Source organism: Anguilla anguilla, chromosome 11, assembly GCF_013347855.1.
Source record: "Anguilla anguilla isolate fAngAng1 chromosome 11, fAngAng1.pri, whole genome shotgun sequence".
In the NCBI taxonomy this organism is placed as follows: domain Eukaryota; kingdom Metazoa; phylum Chordata; class Actinopteri; order Anguilliformes; family Anguillidae; genus Anguilla; species Anguilla anguilla.
Window position 1 is genome coordinate 42,536,729 of NC_049211.1, and position 21,938 is coordinate 42,558,666.

Sequence of the window (21,938 nt, forward strand, 5' to 3'; positions counted from 1 at the left end):
CTGCACCACAGGCCGGGACAAGAGATTTGCATATTCAAGTAACTGAGGAGAGGAGAGAGGAGGAGAGGTGTGGCATGCAGTACCTGTATTTTGGCTGATTGTACGAGGCGAGCAGCTGCATTCAGTGTGAGCTGGAGGGGCCTGATGGCTCTTGCAGTCCATTAGTGACACATCCCAGTCCAGGACTAAAGCTTCATGACAGCGTTAGAGCTCCCCCTGTCTGTGCATTCGGAAACTGCAGGTCTTTCCATACGTATTTAACCCAGCATTTGAAAATCAAGGGGAGATATATTTGAATGCCTTTGTTGACGTCGTCCTCTGCTTTCCCCCAGATCATCGGCATGATCTTCAGTATGGTGCTGTGCTGTGCCATCAGGAATAGCAGGGAGGTGATCTAGGCTACGCCCTGCCCCGCCCCCTGACCCCACCCACCCCACCCCTCCAACCCTCCGACCCGCATCGGATCTTTCCAGACTCGTCACGGCGTCTGCGACGGAGCCTCTCTGACGGGATTGGTCCAGGAGAGCCATTTAAAGATCCAGGAAGCCACTCCGTCCAACCCCCTCCCTTTTTTTCCCAAAACACGTACCAAGTCAACAGTGGGCTCTGTAGGGGGGCCCGTGGTACACGCTAATGATGTCATTAGCGAGTGTCGTTCGGGCGCTAGTCTGATCTCTCTCTTCCTCATTCGCTATAATCCAATTAACCTGTTTTACAGCACAGTGGTTTCCACACAGAAACTTCATTTGTTTTCATCGCTGTTCAGAGTCCACGCTGACTAGTGCTCAGCACACACAACATAAGAATGCATACTGATGAGAACAGACCATTCGGCCTGTCTAGGCTCATCCTGTACCTACATACTGGAGAGCGTCCAGCACTGTGTCAAGTTAGGACAAGAACACTTCTGGTGTCTCTCCCCCGACCACATGACCTGACAAGCTGTTCCACACACTGATAGCTCTCTGTGTGAACGCAAAAGCGGTACTCCTGCAGAATTGACTTTTTCTCATTTCCACCAATGGAAATTATAGATTAGATATTTTTCCCTTTTAGGGGTTAAAATCCTCAATTAATTTCTCTTTAAACTGTTCAGAAGTGTGTTGAGTTATTGACCAAACAATTTAACTCTCCTGATGACTTTCCTAACTAAACTTAATTTATTCTCACAGTCCACATTGTTATAACTGCAAATAGCATCCGTAAAGTCCTTGTAAGATATTTGCAGGCGAGGGCATTCTGTTCTAAAAATGTCAGCAGCAGCAGCCTCTGGTGTCAGCAGGTAAAAATATTATGTAATTTGACACTGAGAGGTCGTTGTTAGAGGCCCCCAAAACATCCATATGGTCTCCCCACCCCCATACGCATACACAAACACCAACATGCACACACTCAGGGATATGGATGTCTGTCCCCATACGCACACACAAACACCAACACACACCCACATACGCACACATAAACACCAACACACACCCCCACACGCATACACAAACACCAACATACACACACTCAGGGATATGGATGTCTGTCCCCATACGCACACGCAAACACAAACACACACCCCCATACACGCACAGAAACACCAACATACACAACCCCATACGCACACATAAACACCAACACACACCCCCATACGCACACGCAAACACCAACACACACCCCCATACGCGCACAGAAACACCAACATACACACCCCCATACGCACATGCAAACACCAACACACATCACCATACGTGCACACAAACACCAACATACACACCCCCATACGCACACACAAACAGCAACATATACACACCCATACGCACACACAAGCGCCAACATACACACACCCATACGCACATACAAGCGCCAACACACACACCCCCATACGCACACACAAGTGCCAACATACACACGCCCATACGCACACACAAGCGACAACACACACACCCTCGTACACGTAGAGAAACACCAACACACACACACCCTCGTACGCGTAGAGAAACACCAACACACACGCTCAGAGCCACAGCCCTCAGCCAGCCTGGTTGCTATGCAAATACGCAACATTCCCGAAGTTCACTGACCAAACTGTAAACTTTTGAGTGCTTACTGTGTGGAAACCGTGTGCCTGTGGAAGTTTGGGAGAGCTAACGGCCTGCCCCAGACACGGCACTGCGGGCAAGCCGCCAGGAACCCCCCTTCTGCTCAATATCGGACGGCACTAGCGGCAAATTGGCTTGGGTCGCTCACAAGAAACGGGCAGTGAACATCAAGGGCCAGATCTGATTTTCTGACGCCAGGTGTATCGTATTGGCTGAACTTTATTTTGCTCCAAGCATGGGTTTCCTCTATAGTCTTCCTCGGAGGAAGGGTTCTTCAATGGTGCAGTTGCCGTCATCACAGTATATTATAACACTAGTTTGACTAGAACTAGTTTGATGGCTAGCTAGACACTGGCGTAGCAAGCCGGGCTGTTACCAAAAAAATCACAGATATTAGACGGCTTTACCGATTCTTTCTTCCGGCTCTTTTCAGTTAGAGGGCATCAGTTGTCCGCCAACAAGCGAATCGCCAGAATGCTACAAAAAAAGCATTGACCAGATGTGGTTATGGTGTGTGTTGCTTAGCGCCGGAGCCCCGCCCCCTGCAGCCTTTCTTGTGCGTGTCCCAACCGACTTTGCGCCCGAGCTTTGAAGATTTGTACATTTTGTGTGAATTTGTAATTTGTCTCTTAATTTTTTTTTTACTTGTTTTTTTGTCTGTGTCTGTTTGGTAGCTCATGAAATAGCTGATTTGGGATGTACTGTCAAGATGTGTATACTATAGAGGCAGCTTGTGTAGACTTGTGTTTGGTAATAATGTAAACGAAGAAAACTGTTGCTTTTCACAGCATGTCCATACTTAATGTGCCTTTGGTGTTTTTTTAAACATACACAAGAAAACAAATCAACAACCTTAACGTTGCATATGAAAGTTTTTAACTGTGCTGATGTGTAGAGTCAATCAGGCTAGTGGCTTCCAGTGCAAGTCTAAGCAGCAGTAAAGTTCCAAAATTAAGGAGTCATTTAAAATGAAAACAATTCCCTCTTATTGGTCTTTTTATATAATAGATTTTACGTGTGAATTGGCTTTAATACTTAAAGTGCAAAGCTGCTTACATGATCATATCTGCTATGGCCTTGCAGCAGTTATCCGTTAGGAAACACTTATTTCTATCGATGGCAGCCAATTCATCTCAAAAATGTCTGTTCATTTCTGATGGATTTTGACCAGGGGTGAAGTGCTGTAAATTTTTCTCTCTTTTTTGTAAGGGTAGGTTGAGAGAGAGAGATCTATTCACCTTCCCAGAAACCCATCAAAAGCCATGTGATCAAAGATCCGGAGTAAGACAGGCCAGCTTATTTAGGATAGTGTGTCAGGACCTGAGGCATAGGCATGAACTTGAGATTTGTACCGTATAACCAGTTCTCCAAGTGCGCAGAGAAGCCTTCCAGTGCTCTATTTGACAGGAAAATGTACCAGTTTGTTAATTCACAAGTAGGTCATACCAAATCGAGGCATCAGCAGTAACTGGGTTTTCAACTTTCAAACAAATTTAACCAAAAGACAGATGCGGACATAAAAGGTTTGCAGAACATGACTGTGCTTGCAAAAGACATTTGGATACAAATGATTTGGAGAAAGTAATGTGCAGATTGAATATTGGAAGAAAAAAGTGACTGTTGTTTAGACTTCAGTACGTACTTCTGATAGGGGAATATAACACCTTTTAGCATTGTATTCTGTCCAGGTTTTTCAGGTGTGAGTTGTACAGGCAAAAATGCAACGTTATGGAACTTTTTATGTGCCAATGAGAGGTGAGGTCCAAAGATAGTTTTGAAGTACACCACGACCTCCAGCTATGGATTTCACCTCCCATACGCACCTTTTTGCTAGGCATTGCTCGAAAGGTTCATTTGGCCATGACCATAGATGTATACTTTGGTGAACCAGAATGAAGACTTGAAGTACTGCACGCATGAACAAAAGCAGTACGACCGAACTGTCGATTGATCTCTTGTTAATTTATTTAATGGCTGATATAATTTGAGTTGAAGTGGCATTCAGGCTTCTCAGGAAGATAGTTGTGCAAGAACTAATAAACTTTTCTAAAGTTCCTTTTCCCGCTTCTGTCCTGTGATCTCTGATACGTCTCTCCCAAGTGGTGTTCCAACAGTTTTCAGGAACACATTGGGCATTTGTCTGAATATTTAGGACCAGTACAAAAACAACGTTTTTTGAAAACTAATAGAATACGTGGTGGTTTAATATCTGACGGAGACGGAGTGTGGCACAGTGGGTAAGGAACTGCGCTTGTAACCGAAAGGTCGCAGGTTCGAATCCCGGGTAAGGACACTGCCGTTGTACCCTTGAGCAAGGTACTTAACCTGCATTGCTTCAGTATATATCCAGCTGTATAAATGGATACAATGTAAAGTGCTATGTAAAAAGTTGTGTAAGTCGCTCTGGATAAGAGCGTCTGCTAAATGCCTATAATGTAATGTAATGTAATGTAATCTGGAATACTTTGTCCCAAAGATCTGACTGGCAGTTCTGACTTCAACTGCCACTCATCTCTGGAGTTTCCTCCCTGCTTTCAGATTCATTCAATTCCATGAATTTAATAAAATATAATGATTAATAATAATAATAATAATGATAATAATAAGAAGAAAAATAAATCAAATAAATTGAGGCTAAATTCTATGTGAAAGGACTAAGTGATGCATTGCCAGACTTATTTCAGAATCACCCTTGTAGGTATATTAGACCAAAAATTTGAGTGTTTAACCAATAACATTTTGAAGAGGCCCCATGAGATTGCTTGTAAGCACGACGCAGCACAAGCACATTGAGAGAATCTTTTTCCATTTCTTCCATACTGGCGTTGAGTTTTCTCTGGGTTTGTGTCACCATTGGGAAATATGCACTGTGAAGCACTAAGAGGTATGACACTGGGTACTGTCTGTCAATCAAATGTGCACAAAGCGTCAGCAGCAAATCATCTCACATTTTGAGGAAAAGGGACTCCAAATATTGCTCTAAATTATAGTTGTTGTTTACAAAATCTTTCAAGTGAATGGAAGAATTTGGGTTTTCTTAAAAAAAAAAAAAAACATTAATGCATTGCTCTGTCTAAAAATTTAAAACAGTCTTTACAGTGTGATTACTTTTCCCATCAGGCACTGCACGTACGTACAGTACCTGCGGATACACACACACACACAATAGACACACACACACACACACACACACACACTGTTGCTTCTGTAATGGCCTGCAGTCCTCAGCAGGTTTAGGATAACTCGTCCATGACCACCTCCTTCTGTATCCTGTGTTCCTGTTATTACCTGAGAATCAGTCCTGCCATCGTTACAAAGGTATATTTGGGTGAAAGAGAATGCAGTAGCCTATGGTATGGAAGATATACCATACCATTATTCAAACAACAAAAGACCACATGGAATTGTGAAATCCCAGCTAATACACAAATTAACAAATGGCCACTTTGCAAATTGAAAACCCAGGAATAAACAAAATACCACATTGAATAATGGAAACTCAACAGATTAAATGTTGAGTTTCGATGCTCCTCAGTTTCCATTTAACATGCTCCCATACGGTTTGCATGTCTTTTCACGTTGGTATTTTAAAGCCTGACTTGCACATACCGATAAATTAAGGCTCCACCCCACCATGTTCATTACAAAATCGACATCTGATCGCCCTGACTTTGGCAGACTTTTCTAGAGTCTTGCACAGGCATGATGCCCTGCAGCTTAAAAACTGCTGCAAACTACCAAGCTGATCGCAAAAAGAAGCAAACTTGCAAGTCCAACCCGATAGAGATCATCGTGCTATTGAGTTTACGTAAGATAATTTGAGATAAACTGATCATTTCATTAAACCAAACCACAACCATTCAACTCAGTACAAAATCGTCTGTGGCTGTTCCAGACTGTAGGCCTACTTGGTTTAATAAAGTGATTATTTTGTTTTTTTAATTTTTAAGCAGTAATTTTTAAGGTCAACCATAAAAAGTTGGAACTGTTGATTGATCTATTTGTAATATATTTAAAGGCTATAGGCTAGTTAAAATGTAAGTAGCATTCAGGCTTCTCAGTGTAGCACAAGAACTAATGCACCTTTCTACAGTTTCCCGTCTTGTTCCTGTTATGATGCCTTTGATACATGTCTTCTACATTTAACAGCCTTCCACATTTCACAGCCTTACAGTTTTTATTAATGCAAACTGGATTCGTCTGAATATTTATCGTACAAATACATAAAATGTGGTGGTTTAAAGTTGGAATAATTACACCAAGAGGTCTACATTTAGCCGGCAGATATGCAGACTCTGCAACTCGATTGGTTGATTCGGTTCATGTCAGCTGACTGACCCATGGCTGACACAGCTCTCTTCTAGCAGCCGCCCAGCATGATTTCAATCTGACCCATTTGTGCCACTGGCATTAAGACTGAACTGACATGGTGCCAGGCCTATTTCATAATCACTATTTAAAATCCGGTCAAGCATGTAAGACACTCAGGTTAACTAATTATGCCTTACAGTGACTCCATTAGATTTTTTTGAAAACGCAGGTAGGACACACAGAAAAAAATAACTTCCAAAAAATGTTAAATTAAAATAGTTCTTAGATGTATCAAACCAGGTGGCAAATTTCCCATCAACTTAAGTTTTTTGTTCAAAAAACTTTCTAGAATTAATATTTTCTTAAAAAAAAAAAAAAAAATTTCTTATTAAAAATTAAATGGAAAATCTCATCAAAATTGTCTTAACGATGTGAAGTTTTCCCGTCAGGCATTGTGTGTGTACATCGTTCCATTTGTATGCTATGTGTCGCCCCTCCGGGAAAAGGGGAAGAGGGCCAATCGGCGGGTTTGGAAGCGCTGGGCCACACCCACCCCCCTGTCCCCCTCTCATATTCCCGGCGTGACGTTTGAGAGACAGCTGGCCTCGTCCGGAATGCGGGGGGGGGGGGGGGGGGGGAGGGACCCTGAGCCCTGCAGGACCGTCCCACGGCCGGATTACACCAGCGGGCCGCGGCACGTAGCGCCACTGCCGCCACGGGCACCGCAGCCAGGGGAAACGCTAAAATTACAGCGCCTTCTACGGGACCACACCAGCAGCTCAGAAAGGCGTCCCTGCGTGTGAAACTCCAAACTGGAGAGCTTTAACACTTCATAGTTACGTTACATTACATTATGGCCATTTGGCAGACGCTCTTATCCAGAGTGACGTACAGCAAAGTGTGTAACAGTAACCAGCGACAGGTGTGTTGAAAACCCTAGAGAGAAGTACAGTTCCAAGTGCGGGGAGCGACCGCGTTAAATTTAGTTAAATTTCTTTTCCATCTGAACGCAAGGTAGGGGAAACGGAGGCACTGTAAGGTCTCTGGTTCTGAGAGTTCACAGAACACTTCAGCAGAAACATCAGATAAGGGAGTCCAGGAAGCGGAAGAGCAGGAGTGGGCATTAACTAATTACTGCGCTCCTGCTGGAGCCCAGCGCTGGAGCTTCAGGCTCACAGGAAGCGAGATAAAGCAGTTTCATGGAAAATGTGCTTTACCTGAGAAGTGAAGTACTGTTCAGATGGGAGCCACTGCCACGTGTCCACATGAGAAAGTCAATACTGACTTATAAATAGGCAACTGGCATGTAACATCAGCCATGCAGTTAACTTCAACACTTGATATTCTAAGTCAGCTGTTTAAAACAACAACAAAAAAGAAACTGCACAACGTTACTTCGGCTAGTAAACCAGGATCGAACTTTATTCAGTATAGTTTTTTTATACATATAAATATATACAAAAAGAAAAAGACGAACAGACAAAAAAAAAAAAAACACACTTGGTTAATTTTTTTACATAATCCAAATTTTTTGTGACCAGTTCACAAGACCCGTCATCATTCCAGATTAATTCAATTATTTTTAAAAATGCTTTTAATATACTAGAAAGCCTACAGAACTGCCTTTCCAATACAATTTGCCATTAATAATCATTTGACCACAATTTGTTGATATTTATTTTATTGTTAAATCAGTCTCCCAAAAGGTATTTTGGATATTATTCTGGATCTTCTCTCTTTGTCCCATTTCCAGAACTTGGGTTGCCTTCCCTAGACTGCAATGACAGTCATGTGTTCTACGAGCAATTCTCTGAATTTTAAATTTTACATGTGGTTGGGCATCCACATCTTGTGTTCCATGCATGAATGCATATTTGAAAAACACCTCAATCATTATGATCCTAATCACTGAATAAACTTCAAGTCTTACTGGTTGTTAAACCAACCAGCACACCAGTGCTCTACTACAATTGATCTATTCAAATAAATATTCTTGTCCATTTTAATGTGATATCACAAAACCATTTGGACTTCCACAGCATTACAAAAATTTGGCCCCTGAAACAAATATTGCATAAAGCAAACAACACTCTCAGCAGGTCCAAACCAGACTGGTGAAACAGATGGGCACTATACGTAACGGATGTGATCTTTAAAAGAAAAAGTGCAATACCATAAACCAGGGGTCTCAAAAGTGCAGGGCTGCAGGTTTGAGTCCAGTCCTGGAGGACCGCAGTGTCTGCAGGTTTGAGTCCAGTCCTGGAGGACCGCAGTGTCTGCAGGTCTAACTCTAGTCCTAGAAGGCCACAGTGTCTGCAGGTCTAACTCTAGTCCTAGAAGGCCACAGTGTCTGCAGGTCTAACTCTAGTCCTAGAAGGCCACAGTGTCTGCAGGTTTGACTCCAGTCCTAGAAGGCCACAGTGTCTGCAGGTTTCTGGTGTATTCCAGCAGCTATGCTACAAACTGAAGTCAATGAGTCTGTAGGGCTGAGATTCCAAGGTCCAAACAGGCTGCTGATTAACATTAGGGGAAAAAAATAAAAATAAAAAATAAAAAAACCTGCATACACTCCAACACCCCTGCCCAAAATCAGCTTGGTCCCCGTTTCCCAGACCAACACAGTGGCAAGGCCTATGCCCGACAACTTTAAACAAATACTAAACTTCTTTTCAAGTTGGGCACAATGACACTTTCTCCCAGGAATGAAATCACAGAGGAGTAACAGCATTCAACTTAATTCTTTCATCCATTTGTTTTTAAAAGCAACCATTTAACTCTGGTTAGCCCTATGGCTACTGTAATAGTATCGTTTCGGCCTAACTACTCCAGTCTCATAGCAGTCGCAGTTGCATTTGAAATGATAAGGTTTAAAACTGGCGTTTTGCCTAAAAGGTCGAGCAGTCCTATCATCCTTTCAAAGGAGGCAGTAGTATTTTCAGTGTGAATCACTCCTCACCTCCACAATGTTGATTTAAAAAAAATTATTAATATTAATATTAATAATAATAAACCGGAGGGTGAGAACAGGGTTCAATTCCAAACCTCGCTCCCTTTAGCTGCAGGGCCGGGGTCAGTGTGGACGGGGCCCACTCTGAGCCCAGAGGGGCGGGAGCCAGAGACCGGTTTGGAATGTAAGCAGGGCCCAGCGCCTCCTGTTCAGCGAGGCCAGCGACTGCCCTCCCTCACTGAGGGGAAAACTTCAGAGGAGCTTTTTCGGCAGATGGAAACCATCGTCTCCGCGCACCTCCACAACCACGTTTGACAAGTGCAACTGTGAGATAACCCGGTGAAGTGTGTAGAAGGCGGGGGGGTGTACATTTAGTGTAAAACTACCACGCTGGGACGCTCGGAGAGGAGCACCGAGGCATTTTGAAGATTAACGCCTTGCGCCCCCGGGTCACCTCACACCCCCGCCCCCGGGTCACCGCACCCCGTTATTTTGGGCAGGACGCACGCGGGCGATCTGTAGCTGCCGCGGTCCTGGTTCTTTCCTCCTCCCGCCGGTCCCGTTCGGGCTCGGGGGCGGAGCCTGAGGTAAACTACGCGGAGTAGAGGTTGAAGGGGCTGGAGCCCAGGACGAACTCCCCCACGCCCACCAGGTACATGACCTGGGCGATGCCGAAGAGGGGGGCGATGACCAGCGCCCTGCAGCCGGCGCCCTTCAGGAACGCAGACGGGCCCTCCTTCCGCATGATCTTACTGCAGAGAGAGAGGGTGCTGCTCAGTGCCTGCAATGCACTGCACTACATTTACATTACACTACATTACACTGCACTACATTTACATTACACTACATTTACATTACATTACACTGCACTACATTTACATTACACTGCACTACACTACATTCACATTACATTACACTGCACTACATTTACATTACACTGCACTACATTTACACTGCACTACACTACATTTACATTACACTACATTACACTGCACTACATTTACATTACACTACACTACATTTACATTACACTGCACTACACTACATTCACATTACACTACATTTACATTACACTGCATTATACTGCACTACATTTACATTACACTGCACTACACTACATTCACATTACACTACATTTACATTACACTGCATTACACTGCACTACATTTACATTACACTACACTACATTTACATTACACTGCACTACACTACATTCACATTACACTACATTTACATTACACTGCATTATACTGCACTACATTTACATTACACTGCACTACATTCACATTACATCACACAGTTACGCAATACATTACATCACTTTACATTAGTTACGCACTACATTATTTTACTATACATTACACAATAAATTAGACGTAATATTACTCTACATTACACATATTACATATTACCCAATACATTGCACATTACTTCACACACTGTGCAAGCCCAGTTCCCTAACCACTGAACTACACCGCCTGTGGAACAGGCAGGAGTGGGCTTGCGTGAGCTGGGGCGGGTGGGGAGGGGCAGGGGGCGGGGCCTACCTGACACAGTCCACCACTCCGTTGTAGCTCTCCTCGTTCACTCCTTTGCTCAAGGACTGCAGCCTCGTCTTCACAACTGAAGGGGAAATAGACCGAATGTTAGCCACCGCTAAGCGAAAGACACCGACGTATCCATAATGATCAAAATCCCTTAGTCATCGCAGGGCTACTGCTGTTCCCTGCCCCATTCAACAGGGGAGGGGGCTGAGGGGATCTCCATGGCAACAGACTCACCGTCGCAGGGGTTTACCGCCACGGCGGCCGTGGACCCCGCCGCACACCCCGAGAGGAAGGACCAGTAGAAGGGGGCGTTCTCCGAGGGGGAGGGCTGGCCCAGCCGGTTCAGGTGGGCGAACAGGGGGAAGTAGACCACCGAGAAGGGGACGTCCCTGAAGAGCAGAGCCAGACCAAACATTACCCAAACGCAACAAGCTCACGGAAGAAATGACCTTCTGGAGTGAAAAATTCTCTTCACTGGGTGAAAATACACATTTCTTTCAAAATTGCCACAAAGACGTAACAGTGGAGCAAAGCCAAGATTTCCCAAAAAAAAAAAAAAAGGCAATCAAAACTAATAAACAAAAAACAGGGAAATTCTTGAGCACTGAAGAAATAAATCAATTAGGCTTAAACTGCACAAAGTGAATAAGTAGCCAGTGGAGCAAAAAAGGCCATTCGCACTGCTGTGTGCGCTGACGGCGCGTATAAAACTCCCAGGAGCAGACAGGGTTAAACCCCTCTGGGGGGCGGGGACGGGGGTGGAGCTCACCTCATGAGCGTGGCCCCCAGGCCCCTGTAGAGGCCCTGGATCCCCTGCGTGTGCAGCAGCTCCCCGGCGATCTGCAATGCAGACACCCTCCTGACCACAGGGGCGGCGCCGGCGTTGTAGGAGCGGCTCAGCACCGTGTTGGCCGAGCCCAGCTTGGTGGCCGCCATGACGACCGGCTTCCTCTGCTGGGCCGCTATAAGGGGACGAAGGGTCAGTTTACGCTACATCAAATTATTTTTTAAAAACTACAAAAATTTTACTTCATCGGGTTTGGAAATAAACCCATAAGGACTGGGTGATACTCCAGAAGGAAATATACACATTATAAAAGCATACGGATAAAATTATACACACAAAAGACTAGAATAATTACTTTTGAATATAATGAATACTAAGAGAGACAAGTGGAGCACATCCTGAAGCCAGAACAGGGTTTCCAGACCCAACCGGCCCGGTGTTCTTACCGAGCCTCCCGGCATCCTGGAGCTGGATCTTCAGCATCTCCATGGGAGTGGTGATGACGACCTGACACATGCCCGCCCCACACCCTGCCAGCATTTCCTTAAACACCGTCAGTCCCTTCCTGCAATGCACAAACAGGCCTGAGGGGGCAGCAGACGCACCGCAAAAAAAAAAAATAATTCCACTATCGTTGGCAGAGAGCGCGTGCGCTGACGAGCGCCGCCCGCTCGCCCGAGCCCGGTCTCCGCCCGAGCGCCGCCCTTACCCGTCTTTGCTGAGGTGGTGACGGAAGAAGTCGTTGGCGGCGAGCTTGATGGCCTTCTCCGGGGTGACCAGCGTCAGATTGACCGCAGCGCCTAAAATAAACAAAATCTGGAATTAGCCGGTGAGCCGGAACGAAGGGGCGTCGCCCCAGGCACAGACATAAAAAAAAGACTTCTCTGCGATAAATCCCCCTCCACCATCAACCATGCCTGCAAATCTACCGCTATGCCAAAATAAAACAGCCGGTAATAACACGCAGCTGGTTTAGCCTGCGGGGCAGCGACTGCTCAAACGGTGGCCGGCTTGATCGTGGAGGGGGGTTGCACACACCCACATTATGAGACAAAAATCAGTGGGAAGAAAGAAGAAGAAAAAAAAAAAAAGAAAAGAAGTTCAGATGGAGGAAAGGAGGAATGTCACGCAAAGTTTAGGGGCAGGGAATTTTTTAAATGAGTGCAAAGTGGAAATCCAGAAAGAAAAGAACAATTTGAACAGAAGTATCCCACTAGGGAATTGACCAGTGCCAAAACCAGTCTGGGAAGGTTTAAACTGCAATGCAACGTACTGTACACGAGAAAGTAAGTACCTTGCAAACCATAGCTCTTACTGCACAGAGCAAATTCACACATTTATCCATACATATCAGAAAATGTTAGTGGACAGTGGCAGAACAGAAAAGGAAAGATGGTCACTGGCTAAGAAACACACAGCATAAGTATACAAGAAAATGAATGCAAACAAGCCTAGTTCCAACAAGTGGTTTGATAAGGACCATTAAATGATTTGCCTCCATCGTGGCTGCGCCTAATCGGCTAGCCTTCAATATCCACGGGGTCTGCAACATGAAAAACACAGATGCAAACAGACAGCACGACACCGGTTCCACTTTCACCCACAAGATGGCTGACGCTTTTTGAGGTGACGCGCGTATGGTTCGCTGCTTTACAACTTCAGACACTACAGCGTTTAGCAGCTCAAAATGGGGCGTCGGGCAAGTCTCTTTGGCATCACGCCAACGTCAGTTTGTACAGGTAATTAAAGCGTCACACAAAACAGCCATTTTTTTTTACCCTCAAAGGGAGCATTTTTGTGGAATGAGTTCACTGGCAATACGAGTTAGAACAACCATAGTCGACAGAACTGAACATTTTGGACAATAACACAGACGATGTTAACAACAACAGAAATTAAAAAAAAGGGTTCACTGAAAGAAAAAAAAAGAATCTTACCTCTGTACATCCCAAAGTAACCTTCAGATCGGACCGTTTTGATGAGGCAGTCCATCCTGAAAAGGGGGAAACAGAGGCGGCCATGTTAGGGCACCGCCCAAAGCAAGCAAGCGGATTTCAACCTCACTCGACAACCCAGACCCAGCCCAAACGGGCACAGATCTATCCTCGTTGGGCCAACACCGTGGCAGAACAGGTCGGAAGCAAGACGAGAATGGGTTTAGGGGGGAGCACGCTGCTGAGCGGGTGCACTGAGAGAACAGAAGACGAGGAGTCCACCATGTCACGCATTCCAGCAAAATGGCACAGGGGGGCGGAGGTGGGCACTGGGACAGAGCACGTCACGTGACCGAGAACGAGGGTAATTTTCCACACGAAGAACTCCAAATCCCACCCATCCCCACCTAAAGTAGCTCACTGGGAAAACTCACATGCTCTTGTAGACCTGCTGACCGCTTCTCTGGTTCTGCAGTCTGGTCTTGGCGAGGTCGATGGGGAAGACGCAGGTCACCCCCACGATGCCAGCGACGCCTCCGTTAATGAGCTTGGCTGGAAGACTGCGGGACCAAGCGGGACAAGAACATGAGCCTCCCTTCCAGAATCTAATTCAAGCAAGCTCTCATTAAATGCTTTAAACCCCCTCCCCCCCACAAAAAAATCTCTATAGACTATAATTACATATACCTGTACTTAAGGAATTACAACTAAGCTCGATGAATGATTATTTTCAGAGAATTGCTTTAAGCACACTTAAATTGGCACCAAACAGTCCTTACAAAGACGTCCTGAAATTATAGAGAAGACGGATGTTTGCGTGTTCTCAGTCTGTCCAATGGTTATATAAGAAATGTGAGGAATGGCCAGCACTAATCCTTAGTAGGCATTCTTCAGAGAAAACCTGAAAGGGTTGAATGTACCTGATCTGCTGCTGGGACATGGTTACTTCGGGGCGGATGGCGGCGCGCAGAAGCTGGTTTGGTCTGTAAGCGTCCCGGAGGGTCACTGCGGTAGAGACGGCAAGAGTTATATATAGGCCAGCTCCGCTAACTTCGAAGGCATGCAAGCCACACCCCCTACAGCGATTCCTCCTCCCGCTGTCTGTAGAACCTACTGGAGATCCGCCCCCCGCGCTTAACCACGCCCAGTTCCCCCTCCCCGCATCTCAGACGAGCGCGAGCGCATGACGACAACTTGCGCTCAAGCTCTTACAGGAAGGCATGGCTCGTTTGCACACGACCACGAGCCGTGCGCAGCGCGTTGAAAGAGGATCCGTTGTGGATGTGTAGACTACATGCCACGCAAACTGTGCGAAGCGCCTGGCTGTTTCAACTCGTCGTAGGACAGCCCGGCACAAGCAGGGGAGGGGAGCAAATTATCAGACCCTTGCACGCAGCCTTCGAGAGCTGAATATCTGCCAAGAAGGGCTCTCACGCCCAGGACTTGTTTCAACGGGGTCGATTGTTCCACAAAAAAATAAATTAAATAAGCCTACCGTTATATAACGAATATAAAACGTATTTGGCTCACAGACAGCTTCCGAAGAAAAACTAAATTACAAGTTCACACCTGTCAGTCAAGGGGAAAAACCAGTTAACCAAGACGCGTTTACATTCGAATGTCCCCTTCTAATGTTAATTACATGCTGTCAGCGGTTTGGAAGATAAAGCTCTGTTAGCGATAGAGTAAAACCGGCACGCCTCGATATGAATACATATCACGATATGAATAACAGCGAACCATTACTATTGAGGCTCACGAGGTTTAAAGCAGGCCATTACCACTCAATTTAAAGTAGCCTATGAGTAACAGCTTCAGTTCAAAGTAGGCTCAGATTCTTTAAACTTTACTTGGAGCCTGTCAAACTAACGTTACCTAACCCGTTATCTACCATTTACACTGACGCGTTTACCGGTAAAGTAAATCAACACTGTGATCCCACCAAGTTCACATCAAGTTTTGGCAGTTCGTCTGGCTTCCTTGGAATTGAAGGTCATGAAAAAGCGCTTTGAGCTGCAGAGAGCGACCGTTATCGGCTGAACAGCAGTCTGTAGCTACTACATCCCAGTGGCACTTCAGAAGACGAAGCGCTCAGAAACTATTACCAATGCAAACAGCATAACCAACCACTCAGATTAGACAAAGTCGTGCACAACTTTTACAATAAACACATACTAATAGCGACCGTGAAAGCTACCTACTTTCACTCACTAGTGTGCACTTAAGATGGGGCCCAAACCGGAAATTGTCCTCATTTGAATGTTACTCTAACCTTACCGCTATAAGCCAGTAACTTACTTTGAACAATACCATATTGTTCTCCAGCGTTACATCAGTAGTTGTATCAATACTGCCCATAATTCACACAGAAACACACTTTTGGGACTATTTACTAGCTTCCTTCAATTTACAAAGCTAACTTCACTATCTCACTTATCTTAATTTCTTAGGAAGTGCAAGCGTTTGCAAAAAGTAAAGCTTTCTACTCAGTGGAGTAATGTTCTAAGAACAAATGGTATTTAACCCAAAACTGCAATGGGGTATTTTTTATTTTTATCAGGAGTCACTGCATTATTGGAACAATTATAAAATTTAAAAAACTTACCAAAATATAGCTAGTCTAACTGACGAAAAGCACGAAGTGGGGATACTTCCTCTCGATATCGTTTGAATGAAGTGAGTTCGCCGACAGTGGAAATTTCCGCTCATATTAAGCCGGCATTGGGGGGCGTACCGCTTTCTAGATCATCCAATCGTAGAACAGATACTTTGCATACTCAATCGTCGTTGGTTAACACATTGCTTCACATTTCGTCTGATCTTCAACCAAAGACAACAGTTACATTCCACAGAATCGTAGTGCCAGAGAACTGGAAGTTTTTGAAGGGTGGGCTAATGAAAAAAAAAGAATAAAAATTAGTGGGCTAATGTATACAATCATGGCCTTTACGGGATGTATGTCTCCATCTGATAGTATATCTGTAGTACATGTAAGTGCTTACTTGTGTAAGCGTTTGGTTTGTACTTCATAGACATTAACATTAAACAAATGCTACTTAATCACCTGATAGCTCATTTGTAAATACGTCCTTGCACAGGACATGATCTTATGAGGTTAACATTTTATTTATTTATTTATTTATTTATTTATTTATTTATTTATTTATTTATTTATTTATTTATTTATTTATTATTATTATTATTATTTTTGTAAAACCAAACGTTTTGTTCTAAAGGTAAATGGAAAGTTATGTTTCTTGAAAAATAAAATATAAGTCACAACTCTAAAACATAAAGGGCAGTAATAGTCAAATGAATACTGATGTTTTTCATTTTGAAAATATGTCCAACTGTGGGCTGTAAGCACACCCAATACACCCAGAACCTCACCCATGTGAATTTCCAAAGTTTTTATTTGATGGCACCTCATGCATGTCTGTCTCAGGAGCATGTTTAGATATAATACAGTAAGTACATCTTAAGGATTTAGGCATATTATGGATTTAAATCATTGAACATGTTTTACACACATGCATAGTTTTGAAAAAAAAAAAATTAACAGAATACACTGACTTTGAACACTCCCAGTCTGAAACCACCGATGGGGGTAAGAGAGGGGTTATGATGAGCACTGGATACTGTCAGAATATACACAACCATGTCAGTGTACAGATTTTCTAACTGAAAGTTTTATGTTTTCGTTACAAGAGTCTCATGATACATCTAATGATCTAATGTTAGAAAGGTGAATGAACAAATCTATTATTATCAATCCAATCAAAAGCTGACATTCTCTGCTTGGAAAAGCGGACAATGTATGGTTGCTGAATTTGTAACATACATAAACATGAATTATAAGGCTCTGTCTAAAATAAGAATTGATAAAAGCAGTGCCTGCAGATCTGACCGTAGTTCTAGTCCGAGTACAAAATAAGATTTAAAAAAGCATATATGAAAAAAATAAACTGGCAGCCTGGGTCTAATTGGGAGTTTTGATTTATTGCATGGGAGCACAGTCTGATGAAGCCCTTCTTTAAATAAAATTTGCAATTAATTTGTAATTAATCCCAGTGTGCCAAAGTTTCTGTTGTGCATGAAATAAAAATATTAAAACTGAGTTCAACTTTCCCCTTTCATCTTGCAAACTCCACTTGGCATCAGAGCACAAGGCTGAATTTGGTTACTATGGACTGAAGAACCATTTACTGTATGTCTGACGCAAGTTATCTTTTGTGCAAGAACCAACTTGTTACTGCTCGGGTGGATGTGAATTCTTTGTAAGTATTTATTGTTTATATGGAATTTTTTTGTCCTGCGATACATTATATTACCTACGGAGATCATGTGACAAGTATGGGTATTTAAAGTTGCGGATTTGTATGGCCTGTAACTTAGTTTTATGAAGAGTTACAATCACTGAAACTTCATTTACACTTGATGTTAATTCATAGCATCAAGCAGTGCCCACCCTAAACTGCACATCATGAAGGGCAATTCATAAAAGCTGCAAAGCAACAAAGCCACGAGCAAGGGATTAGAAGTGAGAGTAACACGAGAATCTCAACAAAACAAAGTAATAACCCAGCCCTGTGCTCGTAAATAGCAGGGATAGGTATGCCGTTGGCAAACCCCACTAGGCCACTCTCATTGTTTAAAATGGCTGAGGGGACAAATTCCAGTAAAGGTCGATTATTTCATCCGTTATGACATCTGGGCTTTGCGTTTCAAAATTGAGCTAGAACTGCTTTTGTTAACTGGACAACTCATGCCATTCCTATGTAATTACTTTAATGGCTCAGATTGCCAGCGATCCAAACCAGGGCTGTTCGGCATGTTTCAGTGGATGAGTGAAGGGGGTGGTTATACTAAGATCAAACTTAGCCTTTTCTTTAAATAGTAACATAAAGACAGTGTTAATTATATTTGCGATGTTAATTGTCAAACAGAAAAATGTAAAAGATATAAATATTTTGAGATAAATAGTTTCTACCATGTCTACTATATGATTTTTAATTTGGAAATGTAAACACTTTTAAGTGTAGGCTGAACCTTTCAGAAGCCTGTAATCACAGTAAACCTAATGCATGGGTCTCCTTATCCAAGCAATGAGGATAATACCTGAGGTCATGTAAATATAATTACATTTGTTGATTTATTTATTTACTTATTTACTTTTACTTACTGATTTTACTTTTTAATTACTTACTTACTTCAACTTTCTTACTTGCTTACTTACTTTGCTCCAGCACTGAGACATTTATTGTGGCTCTGTACCAGGGCCATGCAACAAGGCCTCACAAGAAGTACAACCATACAGGTGAGTAAAACCCATAAAGGTAGGTAATGCCCATACAGTGAGTATAGAGGGTATGCACATGACGTCACCGCAGGCGGAAGTGCTGCGGTTACACCCACTGAGTGGCAGAAAGACTGTGAGTGACAGCGTTAGCATTCAGCTTGAATGCCGCGAAGACACAAAAAAACATCTAAAATGGGAAAGAGCTGTTGTGCGATTGACTGTACAAATAGATTCAATAAGAAATCGGAGCTATCTTTTCACAGACTGTCAAACTAATCACCAAGCAGGCAATGTACAGGTATTTCATGGAGAGCACAGTGCATACGCTCCCACTACAGAACAATCTTATAAATACAATTTGTGCACCATTACCCAGATGGGTATATTGATAAAATAATACATAGACTATACTACTTTTGTTATTCAAAGGCACCATGCAGTATTTTTACCTCAAAAATATTATAAAAGAACCATGCTCAATTATATCTATGATGCATTGGAAATCTCTGTCTTTGCCCACATTTGCTGAATCCATGCACCTCTGCCTGCATTTCTGTACTTTTAAAATGTGTTCTGGACCTTTCTGTGCACGCCGCTCTTTTCTGTGTGGGGATGGGTGGGTGTGGCTACAGAGCTGAGGGGTGGGGTCAGGTTTCAGCGGAGCGTTTGTAGCTAGCTGGCTACTGCAATGGCGGTCAAAGTGAAGAAGCACAAGTACAGCAGAGCGAAACAACAAGCTGACAGGGCTTGTTCAAAAACCAGGGTCAGTCTTGGAATTGCTTTTCCTCGATAGCAACAAGTATTGAAAAAACACAGATATAAAAATAAAAACGGCATACAATGGATATAAAATATAAAACCGGAGATGAGTGGGCGGGGTTGAGGACGGAGGAGGAGAAGATTACTTTAATTGTAAACACAGGACCACAGCAAGGCTGAAAATCTTGAATTTTATGCCTTCAAGAAGAACAAAAAAGAGTGTGATTTTTTGTGTGGTTCCCAAGAGTTTGGATTGCAGGTAAAGTACAGGTGTGTATTTGTTTATAAAAGCCTTTGTAATGTTCTTTGTAATTAACTGTTAAATTATCCCCGCAGTTATTCATTTCAGAGGAAGTTCATGAATGCCTGTTTACAAAGACATGCGATCTTTATCTATGGGAGGTACAGAATTGTGTTGTCGCTGAATCGGGTGATGAAAATACATCTGAGTCACTGTTAAACCATTACACAACATACTGCAGGCATTCCGCGCGTCACTGAGGTAGGAGTGTGCTGGGAATGTTCTAGAACTAGTGTATAATATCACTCTAGAGAAAAAGCAGATAATTTGCATCCAAACATTTTCAGTCTCCATTGGAATTTGTCTAATGAATGCTTTATTTCTTTTTCTTTTGTTCTTTAATATTTTAATTACCATTGTTTATTTTAAGTTGTATGGCTTGAGCTGTAGAAGTGCTTTAAAATAAATACATAAATTCACATAAATAAATACAGAAATAAATATATGTTCAATCTCAATATCTATGAGTCATTTAAAATGTGACCTCCCCGATTTGTCCTAATTGTCTGACGCACAGTCACACGCTGCCAGTGACACAGATGGTGGTGAGAATGACTCGTGCAGTCAGAATAGAGCCCTGTAGCTGAACTGCTGTGGAAGAAATCGGCCAGTACTGTAGGCTGGGCTGCTTGTTCAGATGTCCAACACAACAGCGGTGCGCTTGCATTTCCTCCACGGAGTTAAAGACTTTAAAAATAAGCCCCCGCTCTCTGTCTCTCTCTCTCTCTCAAATTCAAATTCAAATGCTTTATTGGCATGACGTATTTATAAATACATATTGCCAAAGTGTAGCGGTGACAATAATCAACTACAGTAAGAATATATATAATTATAATTAATATATATATAATTAAAAAGAAAAAAGAAAACAAGCAGCAACAACAATAACAGCATAAATGACAGTAACATAATATTTATTATCTATTAAATTAACTAAATTAAATTAATTTAAAAAAAGTATTTTCCCAATAAGAGTATTATATATATATACTCATACATATGCATACATACAGACATATATATATATATGCATGCATACACACACACATATGCATATATACATACACACATACATATGTTTGTCAGATCTCTCTCTCTCTCTCTCTCTCTCTCTCTCTCTCTCTCTCTCTCCCTCCCTCCCTCTCTCTCTCTCTCTCTCTCTCTGATGTAAACACAGTGCCATTCTGCCAGTGTGACCTAGATGGATAGTTAAAGTCTGCTATCACCGGAAATGAACGCGGCATTACACGACCTGGCACGAACTGGCCTCTTGATTTAACAGGTTTGCCCATCTGTACACTGCAACGAGGAGCACAAAAAGTAAAATCATCTACACATTTTTATTGTGAAATAATCTGTTTATGATAGTGATCATGAAATCGTTTTTTTAAAATTCTAAAAGAATAAGAAATGCCTGACTTTGTACGGTTTAAAAAAATAAAATCTCTTTCAGGTTCTCCTGAATATCATTTAAGCATCAGATTTAACACAATCATAACCAGAACAGTGTAGAGGCACGTATCTAAATTAACTTAACAGTAATCTTCTTTGTTCATGTTCAATGTCTGAACAGCATATTTAGAAAGATATTTTAGAAAGATGTTTAGAAATATCCAAACACAAACACAGTGGTATGAATATATGCATTTATTAAGAGGAGCAGATTTCTAGAGCTGTACTATATAGTGTAACGCAAGCCATTTATATGAACTACAAGTGTTCACCTCCTCCAAATGTGTATGAGTGTGAAGCAGGGCGTTGCTGCAAAAGAGCATCCGTGCTCAGCGAACCTACCCTGGGTAAATAAAGGTGAAATGAATAAATAAATAAGTGTTCACCTCCTCCAAATGTGGAGCAAAAATTCAGAATCAACGTCATCATTATTCTCGCTAGATGCATAGATGCAGGATAGTGAGGGAGGAGTTCATATGAGCTCAAAGGACAACGGCGTAGCAAAATAAAATGG

The 21,938-nt window shown here is 42.8% G+C and overlaps 2 protein-coding genes across 2 annotated transcripts in view; one reads left to right on the top strand and one right to left on the bottom strand.

Annotated features, from left to right (window-relative positions):
* Nucleotides 1-1,738, top strand: part of tspan2b (tetraspanin 2b) — a 29,493-nt gene extending 27,755 nt beyond the window's left edge. Inside the window, exon 8 of the mRNA XM_035383450.1 lies at nt 333-1,738. Coding sequence (XP_035239341.1) covers nt 333-398 — 66 coding nt within the window. The 3' untranslated portion in view covers nt 399-1,738. The remainder of the gene's footprint in view (nt 1-332) is intronic.
* A 7,419-nt stretch (nt 1,739-9,157) lies between these two features.
* Nucleotides 9,158-16,318, bottom strand: LOC118207824 (mitochondrial glutamate carrier 1-like). Its single transcript, XM_035381904.1, has 10 exons — nt 16,219-16,318; nt 14,534-14,618; nt 14,048-14,173; nt 13,617-13,672; nt 12,389-12,479; nt 12,126-12,244; nt 11,662-11,854; nt 11,127-11,281; nt 10,893-10,968; nt 9,158-10,097 (listed from the first exon to the last, which is right to left on the bottom strand). Exons 2-10 carry the CDS (start codon nt 14,551-14,553, stop codon nt 9,938-9,940), a joined length of 996 nt encoding a protein of 331 aa, XP_035237795.1. The 5' UTR covers nt 14,554-14,618; nt 16,219-16,318; the 3' UTR covers nt 9,158-9,937.
* Nucleotides 16,319-21,938: the final 5,620 nt, after the last annotated feature.